Source organism: Colletotrichum godetiae (assembly GCF_030913485.1).
Source record: "Colletotrichum godetiae strain CBS 193.32 chromosome Unknown BDP55scaffold_10, whole genome shotgun sequence".
NCBI lineage: Eukaryota > Fungi > Ascomycota > Sordariomycetes > Glomerellales > Glomerellaceae > Colletotrichum > Colletotrichum godetiae.
Genome location: NW_026851258.1, coordinates 350,340 through 365,215, shown reverse-complemented (window position 1 = coordinate 365,215; position 14,876 = coordinate 350,340). Strand labels below are relative to the sequence as shown.

At 54.2% G+C, this 14,876-nt stretch overlaps 3 protein-coding genes across 3 annotated transcripts; 1 reads left to right on the top strand and 2 right to left on the bottom strand.

The window, feature by feature from the left end:
- Positions 1 to 1,069: 1,069 nt before the first annotated feature.
- Positions 1,070 to 2,692, top strand: BDP55DRAFT_629338 (kinase-like domain-containing protein; the record flags this gene model as incomplete). Its single annotated transcript, XM_060572007.1, has 5 exons — positions 1,070 to 1,198; positions 1,300 to 1,369; positions 1,424 to 1,572; positions 1,624 to 2,629; positions 2,688 to 2,692. The coding sequence occupies 5 exons, from the start codon at positions 1,070 to 1,072 to the stop codon at positions 2,690 to 2,692; spliced, it is 1,359 nt and encodes a 452-aa protein (XP_060432476.1).
- A 2,800-nt stretch (positions 2,693 to 5,492) lies between these two features.
- Positions 5,493 to 8,272, bottom strand: BDP55DRAFT_726164 (uncharacterized protein; the record flags this gene model as incomplete). Its single annotated transcript, XM_060579106.1, has 3 exons — positions 5,493 to 5,561; positions 5,628 to 6,042; positions 6,189 to 8,272. The coding sequence occupies 3 exons, from the start codon at positions 8,270 to 8,272 to the stop codon at positions 5,493 to 5,495; spliced, it is 2,568 nt and encodes an 855-aa protein (XP_060432475.1).
- A 3,073-nt stretch (positions 8,273 to 11,345) lies between these two features.
- On the bottom strand, positions 11,346 to 12,915 carry BDP55DRAFT_29967 (trimeric LpxA-like protein). Its single transcript, XM_060566618.1, has one exon. The coding sequence runs from the start codon at positions 12,706 to 12,708 to the stop codon at positions 11,644 to 11,646; it is 1,065 nt and encodes a 354-aa protein (XP_060432474.1). The 5' UTR covers positions 12,709 to 12,915; the 3' UTR covers positions 11,346 to 11,643.
- Between the last annotated feature and the right edge of the window lie 1,961 nt (positions 12,916 to 14,876).

Genomic DNA, 14,876 nt, shown 5'->3' with positions numbered 1-14,876 from the left:
GATGAGCGAGTCCACCCGCCCGCTGCTGCACAGCACAAGGCGGCATCCAACGAACGGATGGGACGCCTCAGCACAAGCAACACCCGATCGAATTGTCGTCCCCTGCACATTGCACAATGCACCCTTGCCTGGGCCATCACCGCCTGTGTCCGTACCCTCATTCTCCCGTCCCCTCTTCTCTTTCTCTTTGGTTACCTTCAGCTTCGGCCTCAGGCCAAGGCTAGACGATTCGTGTGTTGGGCGCGCGTGCGTGTGTGTACCTACCGCGGTGTGTGTGTGTGTCTGAAAGAGAGAGAGAGCCCGGCCCGGCACCGAGCCAACAATTTCGCTGGGCGCTGGCTGCACAGCACAACAGCAGCAACATGCCTGTACTGTGTACAGCACCACCACGACACCACCAACTCCTCTCACCTCAATGTTTCTATTTTATTTTTATTTCTTTTCTGCAGAGTACCCCTTCTTCGCTCCATCTGCACTGCACCTCCAGGCTCCCGGCACCACTCAAGTTCCTTCTCAACCAGTTACCACCTCCATCCGTACCCAGCGGCTACCTGCCAGTAACAGCCCTGGGAAGCCCCAAGCCCAAGCCTAGGCCCGGTCCAGCCCATCCTTTTCCCGCCAGCTTCCTCGCACTCCCCGTGCAGTGCATGTGGTCCGGGGGGGCGGATTACCCACTGTAATCACTCGTCTGCGGCTGCCATCCGTCCACCTGCCCCAAATTTCCATCCATTCTCTCCCAGTCCTCCCCCATCTATCCTTTCCCTTTCCTGAAATCCTCTCCCAAGCAACCACAACCACGCAACCACCCCCTTCCCGTCCTCTCGGCCTGATTTCGCCTCCCGAAACCAGTCAGCTCAAATGGGCATCGGGATAACGAGCAGCTAGCTGACCTGCGACCCTCATCATCCTTTTAGACATATCGTCCATTTTTTTTCCAACCTTCATACAACAATCCCGACCGACTACATCAGACCGCCTCGACCGACACCCGACACGATTGAACCGAGCATCCAGGCCCAGCCTTTGCCCCGACTCTACGGTCCGTAATAGGACGTAGGCCTTCGACGCAATGGCTTCCTCATCGAGCAACGTCGTCGGCGTGCACTATCGCGTGGGAAAGAAGATTGGAGAGGGTTCTTTCGGCGTCATTTTCGAGGGCACCAACCTCCTGAATAACCAACAGGTCGCCATCAAATTCGTATGTCGCCGACTTCACTCAATCGGGTACCGCGTCGTTCAAGGGCGTCGCGGTCACCCATCACCGCTGCAGCATCATGCTAATATTACTTCTCATCGTAGGAGCCGCGTAAAAGCGACGCCCCTCAATTGCGAGATGAGTACCGGACGTACAAGATTCTCGTTGGATGCCGTATGTCCAATTTACAATCTCTCTCTCGAAAGCATTACTAACTATGTTTTGAAGCCGGCATTCCCAACGTCTACTACTTTGGACAGGAGGGTCTGCACAACATCCTCGTGATCGACCTCCTCGGTCCCTCCCTCGAGGACCTGTTCGACCACTGCGGCCGAAGGTTCACCATCAAGACCGTCGTCATGGTTGCCAAGCAGATGGTGAGTGAAACTAACCCGATCGTGACATCAACCGACTAACCCTTGATACAGCTGTCGAGAGTGCAAACTATTCACGAGAAGAACCTCATCTACCGTGACATCAAGCCCGACAACTTCCTGATTGGAAGACCAGGCACCAAAGCGGCCAACGTGATTCACGTCGTCGATTTCGGCATGGCCAAGCAGTACCGCGACCCCAAGACGAAGCAGCACATACCTTACAGAGAGCGAAAGTCGCTGTCCGGTACCGCCCGATACATGAGTATCAACACCCATCTCGGCCGCGAACAATCCCGCCGCGACGATCTCGAGGCTCTTGGCCACGTCTTCATGTACTTCCTTCGCGGCGGTCTTCCCTGGCAAGGTCTGAAGGCTGCAACAAACAAGCAGAAATACGAGAAGATTGGTGAGAAGAAGCAGACCACCCCTATCAAGGACCTCTGCGAAGGATTCCCCGATGAGTTCAACAAGTACTTGACCTACGTACGGAATCTCGGTTTTGAGGACACCCCCGACTACGACTACCTCCGCGAGCTCTTCACTCAGGCCCTGAAGAACACCGGTGAGGTCGAGGACGGTGAGTACGACTGGATGAAGATTTCCAAGGACAACGGCAAGGGATGGGATGCCATGAAGGGACACAACCCCGGATATTTGCACAACCCAAATGCTCGACCCGGCCCGTCCCAGATGGAGCTTCACAGCGGCCATCGGGGCGGTGCTGCAAACCCCAACAACCCCAACAACCTGACAGTCGGCCGTTTAAACGCCGCGCAACCCCCGCCTCCTTCTCCGATCAAGCAGATGGCGAAGTCGAGAGGTCAACCAAACGCCCCCGGCGCCTTGAACGCGCAACGGGGCTCCGGAGTCGGGGGTCTTCGGGACATGGCCACCCCCACCGGCTCAACTCAGGCCCAGTTTCAGAACAGCAACCGCAACCTCCCCCAGAACGTTCCTCAACAGACACCGATGAACCAGCAGCCGGCCCCTCCTAATGGCCGTCCTACTGAGCCCCAGCCCACAGGCTTCCAAAAGTTCATGAAGGTGCTTTGCTGTGGTATGTATCCCTCTGTCTCTCACTCATCGTCGGACCGTGTCAGTTAACACCTCTACAGGCTAGAATCTTGGCTTCTGTTTATGTTCGTGTTGCCAAAAGGACGGCTAAGACTACACTTCACCACTATATAAATGCCCACTGGACACACCCAGCCAGATGCCGGATCGATGTTTGAGGGAAATCAGGCGGCCACACCTGGTTGACGACTACTTCACCACCCACCAATCCCCTTTGTCCGTCACTCTTCATCTCTTCCGACGAAAACTCATTCATCCTCTGAGCTACACTTTTTTCCCGCATGACGACCACGGAGTAGCATCCAGCGCACACACTGGCTATTCCGGGATAATGACGAACACACTAGCCTTTCTTTCTGGTTTTCTCTTCATCTGTGCTTCGACGTCCTTTCTTTTGGAGGCCGTCGGGGCATCATAAAATCACTGGCATGGAAATCTCACCTCGGGAATGGGGACCTTCTTTAACTAAGAACTTTCTGTTTCTAAGGAGAGAAACAAAAAACATACAACTTGATAATGTACAGCGCAGCACGGCGCATGGCGGTTGCAGGGGTTTTTAAGCATTGGGTCAGGGTCTGCCGCACGTTTTCGTTAAAGTTGATAATAGGGCTCGCCGTGTCCGGCACAGCTTGAGGCGACTGCGCTGTTGGGGAGAGGGTTGGTGACTACGAGACGGCAGTTGAGAGAGATGTTTCGGGGAGAGTTGTGTGGAGGCTGATAGACAGACAGAAGAGAGAGAGGGATACAATGGACATGAAACTTTACACCACACCTTTTCTTGACCTATGCTGTTTCCTGACGTGGCATGCCATCGTTCGTCGGTTGTTTTGATATTGGAGACGCCGAGCCTGACCTTGACGTCTTCACGATTTGGGACACTTTCCACGGCCTGCCCGTGTGACATGACACGATGATTTAGTGTAAATCACTAGGTTTCACGCTGCAGCAACAGCAGCAGACTTGCTTGCCTTGCATATTCATTGATAAGGAACATGAACTCGTAAAGTTACACTACTTGACGAACGCAAACTTGGAATGGTCGTCTTTTTCTTGCATAGGTAGGCATTGCTGTTGGCGATGTCACCAAGTCACCATATAAGTTACATGCGGAATCCGGAGGATGGTGAACTTTGGGGGGCATGACTATTATCTAGTTGCATGTTTCAACATCAGTTAAATCGATATAGGATTTAGGCTAGAAAAGAATAAGGTACTTGAATGGTCATGATAGACCCGGGGCCGGGCGAGTAATGTGAGCGTTATAGATGTGTCTGAGAGAGGAAGGGTGACGATAATAGATGATGTGTTCGCCCCCTTTCAAAATGATATATAGGCTACGATCGTTGAATGATTGACTCGGCTTTGCGGAAACACCGAGGCGGCTTTACTCACGTGTTCTGTCAGCTTGGTATGCCCGTACGTCTCTTCAGAGGGAAAGCCGTCGTACTTGTGTACATGATGAATTGGACGGTTTAACCCTCATCCACAGTCAGAGGAGAACTCGCAACCGATATCTGGTCATTGTAGTACCGATAAAAGCAGGCCCTCTCCCGGCTCAGAAAGATATTCTTCACCACTTATGCGACTCAGATTGTCTGCATTGTGCTGATGTGAGTTTAGATTAAATTGAGCAAACAGTGACCAGCCCATCACGAAGTTAAAGGGTCCAAGAGCTTCCTCCGAAGCAGCTTCATCTTAGTCTAGCACCTACACCTGGTGGGATATCCTGGGAGGAGTACGTGTTGAGTGCGTGTAAGAGATTTTGATGGGCAGTTCTTGTTCTAGATTTAATCATTTCCAAGCTAGCGATGGAATGCAGAACTTCAAGTACACTTTCTGCTGTGACATTGAGTTCCACAAAGGAGCTATCCCAGGTCCCGAAGTTTATAGGCTCCCGGCATATTTATTTATTTTTCTACCTTATTACTCCCGGCATATTAAGCAGAGTCTCCCATCGGGCATCGCCCACTAAGAAACTGGCTCGAACTGCGCCGTGAATGGCTGAGTGAAATATCGGTATTGGTAGTAGTAAGTTGCCGCTAGGTCTTCTATGCTATGGCATACAAGGTAAGGTCCGACCGAATTACCTCTCGAGAGTGAAACTTGTTTTTGGTGTTTAATTGAGAGAGAGTACTCGGGACCTGCTATGTGGGGATGTCCCGTGCTTATAAAGTAAGGCCCTTCTCTCTCATAGACCAGATATAAATCGCCCACTACAAATACGTCTATGGCAGACCTCTACTTACGGTTCCGCTAGGCAGAGCATGTCTCGGGCTGCCTCTGCCTCGTCAGGGTCAGGCGCGGCGGGGTCAGCCATGAGAATGAGGAAACAGAGTGGAACCAAGTTATTATAGAATCGAAAACCGCCCAAGAGCTTCTTCCAACACAGCTACATCGCGATTAGGTACTTACTACCCCTGACAGGGTATTCCGTGAGGAACATGTACCAAGTGCGTGTAAGAGATGCTAGGCAGTGGCAAGGGAAGAAGAGTGAGAGCATATCTCCTAGCTCCGGCATCTGTACACCGACTGCTCATGAGAACTTGTCTCTATTGCAGCAAGGTGGCTCTTACACTGCCGTCCATGGCGATCCAGGACGTATAATGTCGTTGGCAACGAACAGTGTCAGGTGGGGCTGCTAGTTTCTTCCCGATATCTCTGGGGACAGACTGCGGTCCTTAATTATACGGCCAGAGTTGGAGAATGAACCAGAAACTTATGCATGAGCCATCTCCTAAGTCTCCTGATTCGCAATCCGACATAGAGTGTCTAGACCCGCTACTCCTATCCGATTGACTCCTCTTCTACTTCCGCCACCGTAATCAGACGCCCGAGGCAACGGAGCTTTAATCATGAGAGATGTCCATCGCCAGTTCCCCATTCCGATCCAGCATCAGGTATTGATCCAACATGCTCTGCCTCAAACGTCAGCTAATAGCTCTTCTACCACGACTCTCAACGAAGCACATATCGAAACTTACCCAGTCCACACTCGCAGGATCATTCAAAGCATTATCCAACGCCATGAAATCAAACTCATCACCACGATACGCCCCCTCACCAACGAGACCCTGGCTCTGGCCCGGCTCCTGATCAGACAAGCCAGCGACATCGCCAAGCCCAGAGTTCAGATTCAGCGGCTCGCTAAACAGGATTGGGTCTCGATATATGCCGTCGAAACTACTACCAACCGTACTCGACGTCACCGTCGGCGTCATCTTTGTGGCATCATCGATCTGGTGCCGAGATACATCTTTCCTCTGGCGCGAAAGCCGCTGGACCATGGCCCGCAGGACCGCCGCCGCGTGCCTCGCATCCTTGGAGCAGTCTGACCTGCGCGACCAGATCTCGCTAGCTGTTTTGAGAGCGTCCATTTTCCGTTCGTAGTCCTCGTCACTTCCTCAGTCATTAGCAAACAAGTCAAACCTCCCTACTCCGTAACCTATCTCTTGAACCCCTTTTCAAGCAAGAAGAGGGGGGCCGGGGGGAAGAAGGGGAAGGTTTAAGAACCAAAGATGAAAAGGAAAGAAAAAAAAACATACCTCGTATCCGTACTCTCATTCAAATCCAAACAAACAACCATGGCAGCAATCATGAAATCATGCAACGTCAAACTACTCAACATATACCGATCCTCAAACAACCTCCCGCCCGGACTCGCCTCCCGATCAAACTCGGCATGAAAATCCAACACCCGCAGCGCCGCAGCCCTACAAATCTCCCGCGACGAAGCGAACCGCGGGTCCCCGTTATAACAGCCCCTTTCCCTGCTAAGATACCGCCTGTGCAGCACGCACAGCGCTTTACTGTACATTAACTCCAGCATCAGCCGCTGCATCACGGTATAATTTTGCTCCGCGAAACCCGTCTCCCGGATCGGGCGCACGCGCAGCACGGCGGGCAGGGAGGCGTGCCAGGCGTGCAGGGACTCGTTGAGGGCCTGAGTCTCGGTGTAGGCGGGCTGCGCGGGGGATAGGGCGTGGCGGATGACGCGGCGTAGTATCCGGCAGAGTTTGGACTTGAAGCAGTAGTACAGCGCGGGCGTAGCCTCCGTCGGCGGGCGCGGCGGCGGCATCGTCGTCGTGTGTTCGTCAAAGTCCTCGTCTGGGTGGTTCCCGGGCCCGCGGGCGTCGTTGTCGCCCTCGTGGACGATGGCCGGCATGCCGAGCTGGAAGGAGAGCAGGAGATCAAAGGCCTCGCAGTAGAACCACGCGCGGCGGCGCATCTCGGCGTCAAAGGGAGAGATGGGGACCGAGAGGTGCGAGGGCTCGAGGTGGTAGCCGCGACGCTGAGCCAGGCGCGTGGCGACGCCGAACATGTTCCAGAGGATCGGGTCCATGTCCCTGCTGCCAAGGGCGCGGGAGTAGGCGATGAGGATGGTCGCTTCGACGGAGTAGGGTCTCGCGGCGAGGTAGTTGCCCTTGATGAGGCACTGAACCGCGCGGCCCGAGTACGCCGAGGCCTCCTTCAGCTTTGCGGGGTTGAGGCCGAGTGCTTCGGCGTTTCCCTTTCCGCGGACGATGACGGTGGCGTTGGAGAGGATGGAGAAGAGGATGCTGATCCAGAGCCAGGAGGTAGCCTCCGGGTTGGCCCAGAAGGCGTCGTACTCGCGCTGGAAGCGGCCGACGTGGATAAAAGGTACGGCGGTGAAGCGGGCGTTGAAGTAGACGCCGAGGAGCCTGTCGAGGTCTTGTCGCGGAGGCAGGCTGTGGAGAACCTCAGGCATGGAGACGGGGACGACGGCGCCGAAGAGAAAGTCTGGGCCGATGGCGCAGACGGCGCCTTCGGGCGGTTCGGGGCCGACGGTCGGGTCTGGTTCGAGGGCGGTTTTGATTTCGCGTATGTGGTGGAGGAGGGCCGTCCAGTGTGTTGCGCCGTAGTAGGCGTCGTCTCCGTCGACGGGGATCGGGGCTGGGGAGTCGTCGCCGCCGGTGCTGCTTCCGCTCCGGGGTGGTTCCGAGTCAGTCGGCGGCGTCGGCACGGTGTTGACGACGGTCCCGGTCGGGTTGGTGGGGCCCGACCCTGGAGCCGGAGCCGGGGCCGGCTGGGCGCCGTTCCGGTCGCGGTCTTTGGATGAAGTCATGCCCCTCCTGACGAGGTCCTGGACCATGTCTTCCAACTTTCGGAGCCGGAAGTGAACCTCCGGACGCGGCTGCTGTCCCGCGCCACTCCCACCACGATGACGAGCTCCATCTGAAGTTACAGCGGCTAGCTTCCCGTTTCCTCGAGTGCTCGAGCTTAGAGTATTCCCGATGCTTTCCCCAGAAGTGACAGGAATAGCAGCACTTCCAGAAACGGTAATAGAACCGGCACCGGTACCAGCATTAGCGCCGCCTGGCGTAGTTGCAGAGACTGTAGATGGTGTTGATGCAGATGCAGATGCAGGAGCAGAAGCAGGAGCAGAAGCAGAGACAGAAGCAGCAGGCCCAAACTTACATGCCCCCTCGTCTCCGCGCCTAACGCACGCACCGCACGGGAGGGCGCGATCGCATCGCAGCTTGCGCGCGCGGCAGGCGAGGCACGAGACGGGTTGGCGGTTGCGCTTTGTCACCCTGCGCTGGCCGTCGGACAGAGACTGGGCGCGGAAGACGGACGTGAACTGGGCAATGTCCGACGAGGACGACATTGTTCTGTTCCCTTGGGTTCTTTGCGCGGGCCGGGTCGGCTCGGGTCCCACCACCACCCAGATCTACTCTGTCTCTCTTTCTTTCTCTGCAATGCCTTACCCCCTTTTCTTCGGAACACACCCCCGAATAAGGTTGTCGGTGTGTGGGGAGAGACCTATCGGCCGAGTTGGTCCCGCGGAAACCCGTAGAGTGGTGTATAGAGATGTGAGCTTGGGCAATAGTGAAGTAAGACGAGGTCCGAGATGGATTACCGATCTGGGATGAAGTTGTGTCCGGAGTTTAGCTGCTGTGTCTTTCGGGGAAGAGAAAGAACAAAAAAGTATGGAGTCGTATTCGTGAGAGCAATACAGATCCAAGTTTTACGAAAACGTGACCAATGTCAGTCAGCAAAAGAAGACGAGCAATCGTCATCACAGTCAAAGGAAGGCTTCATCCCCTCGCTCAAAGGGAGGAGGGGAGCTTGTTAGTCGGGGATAATCCCCGGATTTTACACATTCCCCTTTCGGAAGTATTACATCTCCGGCACCCCACGTATGGCACTTCAACTTCTCAAGTAAGCGATCTATAGCTTCACCTTCTATTCAACGTCGTCTCATGAACACCAAAGAACAAGAAAACCGATATAAACACCACCGCGAATACATTGACATCCCTTTTAGACCCTCCCATCACAGGTGTCGGAAATGCGGCTTTTCTACATCGAGACTGTATGCCATTTATAGACGTCAATGTGTCATCGATCAAATCTTTAGGGGACGGGCGGCTCTGCATTCGACGAGCACGTCCTTTCTCTCTCGCTTTTTGTGAGGAAAAGGCAAAAAATCGCGGAAAGTCTTTTCCTTTAGTCCTCCTCGACCCCCTTCTACTTGAGTCTACAAAAGGGGGGGGGGAATGTCTGAGCGGGCTTCAGAGAAGCTTTACCGATGAACGATTAAGCTGTGAGAGCATGCAGAGCCAAGGCAAATCTCGCATCTCTAGGTCGAGTTTACAGAAAATGTTAATCAATCCACCGGAACGAACTGCTACCACTACGGAGTTTTCCGTACTACGATATGGCAAAGCCCTGTCCCTTGTCTCCTCTCTCTTTCTACTCTGTCGGAAACGTCCCAACTTTCTTTTCCTAAACGCCGAAACATTCACACGAACCTCCCTTCCTCAAGCGAGCCTCCACGATGATGGAATCAAAAAGCTTCGCTCGCTCTCGTCCGTTAATTCTCTAGCAGGGCGTGTGTCTCCCTTCCACATCCCTCTCACATGCTCAACTACAGGTGAGAGCTGGTAAGAATCGCAAGTAAACACGTTCCTGTCCGATGGGAACAGGAACACCCAAAAAAAAAAAACCAAAAAAAAACAACAGACACAGACCTTCTCCCGTCAAAAAGTCAATCGTCTTGCCCATGTTGTAATCCCCTCAACTTCACTCTACACACGCCCCTCCGCGGAAAACAGGAAAACGTCCAAACACTTTCTCTCTTCGTTTTCCGCCATCCGTCAAACGCCCTCATGCCGTCCAATGACCCGTATGCGCATCAGTATTTCAAGCTTTCATGTTCACCTTGACCTGTCACTCTTTGCAAAGGCGCGAACGAAGCGCCTGGCGTACATACCTCTGCAAACCCGCGTTCACATGCACCCAAAATCTCCAACCTCCAACCTCACATACACATACATACACATACAGATTATCCGACAAGAGCACACCCCAGATCCGAGAATCACCTACTCCAATGCCCGCGCCTGCATTGCATTTCTCCTACCTTTATTTTCCTTCTCATCGATTACTGGAATGTGAAATCATTAGCGCCACTAGCGCTGCATTCCTCCTCCTCCTCCTCCTCCTCCTCCTCCTCCTACTATCTCCTCCTGTTTCTCACCATCGCCACGGGCCGTATGCGGGCAAAAGGGCGGTGCCCGTCTCTTAGACTTCCCTCCACGCACGGCCCGAGCTAGGTAGGAAACGCAACGTACACACCACGCCCTTCCCTCGCAAGTAGGCAAAAACAACCGCTAAGGCTGGGAACTAATCCCACCGGCATCTTTGCTCCTCAAGTCACAGAGTAACGAGTTATCGTATTGTAGCGCCAATTCAAGGTATCTTACCGCCATGACCCTACTCTAACTCTAAGCACCCCCCCATCGATGGAAGGCAATTTGGTCTCTGCTTTGCTCCGTGATCCCCATCATCCCATCTTACATCGTCAAAACCTCTCTCTCTTCCTCTTTGCAGAACCTGCACGATCCAACCGCCGTACTTTACCCCTAGATCTTGAAACATTTCGATACGACACGCCACTACGGAGAAGGCGCTTTGGAAAAGAAAAAGGACTACACCTACCTAACGAACCTAACCTACTTCCCATCCATCATCACTTGCACGGCGTCTGCTGCGCGTATGTGGTTTATCGGAACTGGCACGCATCCGACCAGTCCCTCTCTCTCTACCGCGCCATGACCCCTATTTCCCACACCGTTTTCTTTCGTGATCCCGTCATCCCATCTATATAGGGTCCCAAAGGAGGGGCCAGAGATCTCTTGACAAGCTTGAAACATTTTGACGCTGCACGCTACTGTCTCATAGGGCTACTTTGGTACGGCATGTGCCCGCGTCTGTGAGGAGCGGCAGGATCACGAAGGATACAGCAGTTTGGATTTCCATGATGAGCACCAATGAGCCTTGATCACATTGCACAAGGTTGAATCGAATCATTGACATCCGTTTTGCAACAACTTCATTTGCCTCATGCAAAAAAGCTACCGATCTTAGGCCCAGCATCTCGTTGCCCGGGCAGCGTCAAGATACAAACACACAACACACACGCATCAACCCTTTTTGCCTCCTCTTGAACCCGCCCCCGGCCGAACCTGCACTGACGGCTTTTTGCTGCCAATGTAAGCCCGCCCATCCGGCCTCCGTCTAGAGCTACCAGAGTTAAACCCCCACACAACCAGTGCCTCTCCCCGTGCTTTTTCTCCAACTAGCTCAGCTAGACTCATGGGGCCTGTTTCCCCATCCAGCCAGCTTGCTTCTTGTCAAGGAAACCAATGTATTAGAAAACGCCAGGCTCTTTTTAATGGTTCCCTCTTTTGCTCCTTGCGCTTGGCTCGCCATCGTAGAAACAATGATATGAAATGATGTGGAATAAAAAGAATAAGATTTGAAAAAATTGACACACGTACACACACGCTTTTGTACAATAAAACGCAGCTGGGGGTATCATAGCAGCGAGGAAGAGACAGGGAAGCAGACAGAGACCAAGTGCTGTATTAGGAGGAAATGCCGCGGATAATTCTGGCGTTGTTGCCGACGGCGATGGTGAAGGGAGGGACGTCCTGCAGAATTTGTTAGACTAGAGTTTCATGATTAGGGAGCTCATGTCCAACATACCTTGGTTACAACCGCACCGGCCCCAACAGTGCTTCCGTGCCCAATCCTTACGCCTGGCAAGATAATGACTCCTCCGCCAATGAAGCAGTCCTCTTCAATGGTCACAGGCTTGCCAAGTTGAGGGCCCTTGCTACCTAGGCGCTTCTTGGGGTCGGTGGGTAGCGTTGCTGCGTAAATGCTAACGTTCGGTCCAATGTGGCAGTTGTCGCCAATCCTGACCTCGCAGGTGTCGATGATGGTGCAACTTCGGCCAACAACTACGTTCTTTCCAATAGAGATATTGTACCCGTAGTCGCAAGTGAATGGCGCTTCCACAATAACGTGCTCGCCCACTCTTCCAACATTGGTCACCGGCGATGCGACTGTCGGCGGTAGCTGGATAGGGTCGCGAGGCTGCAAAATCTCACGGAACAGGCGGCCTCGCTCCGTTGGTGAAACACCGTTGTTGGGGTTCGTTGAGTTGTTGAATCGCCAACATGCGGCGCTGCACCGTTCGCGCTCAAGGACAAGCTCCTTGTCGAATGGGTAGTAGAGCTTGCCGGCAAGCATATCCTCCTTGTTCGTCGTCCTAGACCGACTGGAAGAAAACTGGGTGTGCGACAAGGCTAGCTGCGCAGCGACTTGTGCATTGCTAGTTGCTGGAGGCTGCGGAATAGGGCTGTTCGACCTCGTGGGGTGCAGAATGTTGATTTGCGGCAGCGTGTTGCCAGGATGAGGCGTCTCCGGTTCCGGCACAGTCCTGCTAATGTCGTGCAACGGGGGCACACGCTGATAATCCTTTCTCTCCGAGAAGGGGGCATGGGGAGGCCCTTGAGCACTGATCGGCGTCGGGAACGCGTTCGCTGGAGTGTAGGGAATGGCGGATAGCTTGGTCTCGGGGCTCGCAACCGATGCACTGGGAATCGTCGAGGCTGTCGGCCGGTCGTCGTCAGTCAGTAGGGGTCGGCCCTGGGGAGGGTCTATCCGCAATGGCTGGCCACGGTAGGGAGGTAATGCCTCTCGTCTTGGTCCGACAGCTGGTTGGCTGCCGTAAGGAGTTTGCTGTGGCATGCCATATGCGCCGGGTGGGACGTAGCTGGGGTCCTTGGACTCCAAGGGGATGGCGGCGGCCTTGCTATCCGGCTTCTGCCATGCCGTATTACGCTGCGGAGGATATCCTGCACAGACAAAGCCTCCACGAAGGCAGTTGCTACCTGGAAAAGGGTCAGCGCCATCACTCGCAACGAAAAATAAGAAAACAAGAAACCAGGGCGTTTCCTACATTCCGGCTTCTGCTCGTCGCACTTCTTCTTCCTCCTTCGGCATGTAAGGCACCCCGTCTTGGTTCGGTTACTGAAGTTTCGCTTCCTCTTCGCCTTGTCGGACGCAAGCATATCACGGGATCCACCAGGTGTGTAAGAACCATAAGCCATTGATCGATCATCACCGTCAGGGCTGGTGTTGTCGTAGTCATTCGCATCCATCTGGTTGGCGCGTCTCAGAGCCTCCCCGATTTGTTCCTCAGATTGACCTTGGGTAGAGGTTGCAGAAGGCTGGTCGTAGTAACCCCTCTCCTCCCTCTCTCTTTCCCTTTCTCTTCCCTCGCGTGAATACCATGACTCACCCCGTTCCCGTGAATCCTCGCGCTCAGCGTACGGGCGATGATCGCGCGAGGGCGTTCCATATGGCTCACGTGGTTCCGGTGGGTGAGGTTGAGAGGCGGTCTCAGGGGACTTTTCCTGACGCCCGGGAGCCTCTCGCCTCATCAGCTCTACTGAGCTTGATCGCTTTCTCTTATGTGAGCCATCAACGTCGGGGTAATTTGCTGTTTGATACGGGGATCTTTCCTGGCTTGGGCCTGCCCAGGGCTCCCTCTGGTTTGGGGAGGGCTCTACGGCGGGTGTCAATTTGGGCTCAGGAAGGGTGGGCTGTCCATTGGTGCGCTCGTCTGACGGGGCTCTACTGGCGTCGGCGGGCGGGATAGGCGGTTCTGATGTTTTTGGTGAGCCCCCATTGAGGGCAGTAAATGTTGACATGGTTTAGAACGGCACCTCACCGACTCGGACGTGGAGTGGTGAGAGTCGTTCTGTCGCTATGCAGGTGCGTTTGGCTGAGCAAGCGATAGCTGTGCCTTGATAGAATTGCTGGCGCAGATGCAGCAAGCGACCGGCGACAAGGTAAGTTGACAGATGACCGTCGCGTGGTAAGTGAAGAGTCGGCGGGGAGCTCCGGCAGAGGGGGAAATGTGCCGTGAGATGATGTTGATGAAAAGGGTGCGCAGGAGTTCGCGCGCGTCAATGAAAGCCAGAATCAGCGATTCGGGCCGAGCCAAGGCAAGCGGAATGTTGCTCTGGAATAGCTACGGAGCCGTGTAGGAAACTCAGCAACAGCTAGGATAGCGTTGGGCTGAAGGTCCGAGGCGAGTGAACGGCTTTTTGAGACAGGGAGGGCGCCTCGATATCTTCCGGACTTGGAGACTCTCTTGGGAGAGAAGAGCTTCCCTGTGAGGTCGACGTGGATGAGTAAGAAATGGGGACTTCTTGTCTGGTGTGGTTGAGATCCAAGTCGTTGCTTTGTCGTGGGGGTGGGTAAAGTTTTCTTCTCTTTCCTTTCCTCGCGTTACCCCCTGGTCCCTTTCAACGATCTGCACAAAAGGGAAAGAGGGGAGAAAAAAAAAAGAAGAAAAAAAGAGTGTGAGGTATCAAGCGCAATGATGACACTCTTTGCTGGCGGTACTTCGTTCTGGTAGGTACTGGTGCGAAGAACAGGTGCAGCTGGTAGTGGTGGAACTGGAGCTAGAGCTGTTGCTGCTTCTGCCGCCGCTGGTGCTTCGGTACGCGGCGCGCGGAGGTCGCGGGAGCTTGAGCTTTGGACTTTTTCTTCCCTTCTTTTTTAGTGGGCGGGGGGGTGTGGGACAAATAATTGATTGCCTGGGCTGTGCGCGCGTGCGTCAGTAAAAAAAGGCAAGGTACCTTGTCTTGGGAACGTGCGACAAGGACGAGAGAGCGAGAGCGGTGTCTTGTCCGCTCCGGGGGTGGAACAAGGGCAGAAATTGGTGAGAAAGATGTCGCTGAGACCTGAGGCTGTGCAGCCCTTGGTGTATGAATATGTGTGAGAGAAATTGGATGGGAACAGCCTGACCCAGCGTCCCGGCCTGTACGGATGCTCGACGCCGTCAAGAGAGTTTCTGCCCTTGCCTTGTTTGGTCTTTGGGCGGCAGATGAAGGAGACAAGAAACG